The sequence below is a fragment of the Ambystoma mexicanum genome, chromosome 3p, assembly GCF_040938575.1.
Source record: "Ambystoma mexicanum isolate Mex_15411 chromosome 3p, UKY_AmexF1_1, whole genome shotgun sequence".
In the NCBI taxonomy this organism is placed as follows: Eukaryota; Metazoa; Chordata; class Amphibia; order Caudata; family Ambystomatidae; genus Ambystoma; species Ambystoma mexicanum.
The window spans coordinates 45,523,784-45,527,314 of NC_090925.1; the positions used below are offsets into that span (position 1 = coordinate 45,523,784).

General features: G+C 42.8%; 1 protein-coding gene across 1 annotated transcript; it reads right to left on the bottom strand.

Annotated features, from left to right (window-relative positions):
- Nucleotides 1–1,179: 1,179 nt before the first annotated feature.
- On the bottom strand, nucleotides 1,180–2,103 carry LOC138579710 (olfactory receptor 5V1-like). Its single transcript, XM_069649949.1, has one exon. The coding sequence runs from the start codon at nucleotides 2,101–2,103 to the stop codon at nucleotides 1,180–1,182; it is 924 nt and encodes a 307-aa protein (XP_069506050.1).
- Between the last annotated feature and the right edge of the window lie 1,428 nt (nucleotides 2,104–3,531).

Here is a 3,531-nt window from a genome sequence, read left to right on the forward strand (position 1 = left end):
TTTGATGCCTTTCCGTGGAGGATTTGGAAACATAGACAAGATGGTTATTGGTCAATCATGAGACAGTTGGCTCACCTCCGTCACTGTTCACCTGATGAAAACTTGTTGAGTGCTGTGTCTATTTCCTCTGTCTGATAACCTCTGGCATTAAACTTCTGCACCATCTGTTGCTTTGCTGACTGACATGTCTCACTATTACATCCAGTCTGTTGTGCCCTCAAAGCGTGGCAATGCAGAAGGTGTTTGATCAAACCAGGGGGGTGAAAACCAAAAACGGTGGAGCAGATTGAGTCTGCCTGTGGGTTTCCAAGAAGTTATGGTATCAAATCCCAGGGGAGTAGGAATGACCTTTGTGATGTCATCTTTGGTGTTAGACATATCAGTGCATGGTGATGGCGCATTTTAACGTTGCATAGCTTAGCATAACTGTCAAATTCCTTTCTTTTTTATTTTACTTGTAACCATAACATCCCCAAAGTTTTTTCTCTGGATTTGATAGGTTTGTATTAGTGCAACTTAACCATAACGTCCCTTTTAACACAGCGGGCCTCATTACGACTTTGGAGGTAGCTATGCCCTTAATATGGGCATGGCTGCCTACAAAACCGGGTCTGGGTTCCCTGAATGGGGAATTACCAGGCCATTTCGAGCTTGGAGGGCCCGGTAATTCCTCCTGCAGGGAACCCGGGCCCGGTCCTTCCCCATTCCCATTTGAGCCCCCATGGGGCTCAATGGGAATGGGTGCGGGAGCTAACAACAGGCCGATTACGACCGGCCCATTGTTAGCTCCCTGGGCCCCTCGCGGGACTCACTCTGGACATCTGATAAAACCAGACGTCCAGAGCGGGTCCCGTGAGGGGACCTCGTAATATTGCAGAATGGGTTTAATGGTGCTGCCACCATTAGCGGCGCCATTAAACCGATTACGCAATAGTTGTAATGAGGCCATGTGTGTTCACTGAATATATAGATAGATGAGAGATGAAAGGTTGAATAACACAAATCTTACTATGACAAGTGCAACGATCAGCAAACATCTATTTAATGCAATGTTAACGCCTGGAATTAATTTCTTGTGCATGCCATGAAATCAAGCTTATAGTCTTGCCTTTAAAACTGCACACACTGAATGTAATAATTACTTAAATTGCAACATGTGCAAGCAGCAGTTTTCCCCCATTAAAACAATAAAACCTTCCTCAGGCCTTTCTTAACTTCTGCGTTCTTTAGACTGTAAATTAAAGGGTTACACATTGGAGTGACAGCAATGTATGAAAAGGACAATATCTTGTTTTGCTTCACTGAATAAGTTGACATTGGTCGAAAATACGTAGAACAGATGGAGCCAAAGAATAACACTACCACTGTTAGATGGGAGGCACATGTCAAGAAGGCCTTGTGTCGCCCTCCCTTAGTTTTGATTTTCAAGATGCAGGACACAATGTTGGTGTAAGAAGTAATGATTAAAATAAACGACACCACTGTTATCATCGAACCCGAGACATAAAGAAGCACTTCAATTGGATAAGTGCTGCTACAGGAAATCTTCATCAAGGCTGTAAAATCACAGAAGAAGTGGTTGATGGTGTGGGACCCACAGAAGAAGAGCTCAGATAATAGTATAATGTATGCTACTGCTACCAAGAGAGCAACAGCCCAGCACCCAACAGCGAGCTGCATGCACACATCCTTAGTCATGATGGCCATGTATCGCAAGGGGTTGCAGATGGCCACATATCGATCGTAGGCCATGACTGAGAGAACGAGAACTTCTGTACACATCAAGCCTATGAGAAAATATGCCTGCAGCAGACACTCAGTTAAAGAGAAGTATGTCCCCTCCTGGAAAAAGTGGACCAGTGTCTGTGGGAAAATGTTTGAGGTGTGACAGATGTCAATGAAGGACAGAATTGAGAGGAAGAAATACATGGGTGTGTGGAGATGTACATTACAGTAAATTGTTGCTGTAATAAGAAGGTTTCCCAACAAAGTCATCAGATAACTCAATAGAAGGGCAACAAAAAGTGGAACTTGCAGCTGTGGAAGATCCGAGAAGCCCACAATCAGGAAGCCTTCGGCCAAGCTCCAATTTTCTGCTCCCATTTGTGCAGGGATACAAAGCTAGGACTGGATTGAAAGACACGCTGAAAGTAAAAGAAGAAATAGTGTTACTCTTATTGTTGGCAGCCCTGTTGATGCAATTGTTTGGAGAAATATTGTGCATGCATTGTATTTCACATGCATTACGTATTTCGAGAAACACAACCATGAAAATCATGTTTTCACCATATGTTCAATGGTCACATGAGCCTAACTTTCTATGAAGGTGGCGGACACAGTGCACAGTAGAATGTGATTGAATAGGACCTGTGGGATGTATTGACTCACTCTGCTATACTATGCGGCATCACTCTGCTAGTTATGATGCAAGAAACAGCAACAATGGTGGAAAAACTCTTGTGCACTCCAAAAACCTCCAAAACCGCATTCTTCAACACACAAAAAGATAGATGCACAACCTGCTACCCAGAGTGCATATGTGGTGGAATACAGCACAAACTGCAGAACATGTGCCAGTGTGCTCCATGACAAGCAAACAGAGTGCAGAGGGAAAAGCAGCACTTTGCAAGTGAAACTCCAAAATTTGCCTGTAAATGACATTTACTTTGTTGCTAAAAACTCCAAACTGCCTGTACACAATACTCAACATTCAAAATCCTGCTTGGTGCTAAAATTCAGTTAATCTAATGAAGCATTGTGAATGTACAAGGTTGTAAAATGTGAAGAGCAAACATTTTCTCCGAAAAACTGGTTTGCCTGCGGATGACATCTCCTGTCAAAATCTGTGTGCAGCACACTGGGCTACCTGTGAATGACAGCCCTGTCAGATGGGCTCTCCTGATGAAACTTCAAAGTGATCTAAACTAAAAGTCTGCCGGATTAGCAAATATAAAAGGATGTGTTGCTGAAGAGAATACAGATCAAAGTTGTTTTTGATCCCACATGTTTAAAGCTAAGAAAGTAAATTATCCATGTAATTTGATGCAACTGGTTTGGTTTCTGCTGGATTTTAAGAAATTAAGAATAAATGAGCTGGCTGGGCTTGCAAGGAGTGGACAAACAGATTTCTCCCAAGGGGAGGGAAAGCTTCTCAGCAGAAACTCACTGATAGATGATAATTGTGGGTTAGGCCAGACTTTCGTCTATATCCAGGGAATGAACAATGGCAGATTCCCAGGCCAGGAAACAAACATGTGACGGGTCGTAAACTGCTCCTAGAAGGAATTCCCCAATGGAGGGGGCTGCTCCTTGAGCTCCAGGGAGAGACAAAGGGCGGACCATTTGCTGATAACAATAAATAATGAAAAATGATTAGCGACTCATAACTTGTTATCCAAAGTGGTGAAAAATCTAAAAAGGACAGATTTGTTAGTCTAATTTTTTGGCTGTACATTTCAAGAGGCGGTGGAACTGTGTAACATATTCTGGACAGGAATGGCAATATATGTGGTTTTATGTGAACTGTATTAA

Coding starts and splice junctions, on each gene's coding strand:
- LOC138579710 (XM_069649949.1), bottom strand. CDS start 2,103: ATGGGAGCAGAAAATTGGAGCTTGGCCGAAGGCTTCCTGATTGTGGGC.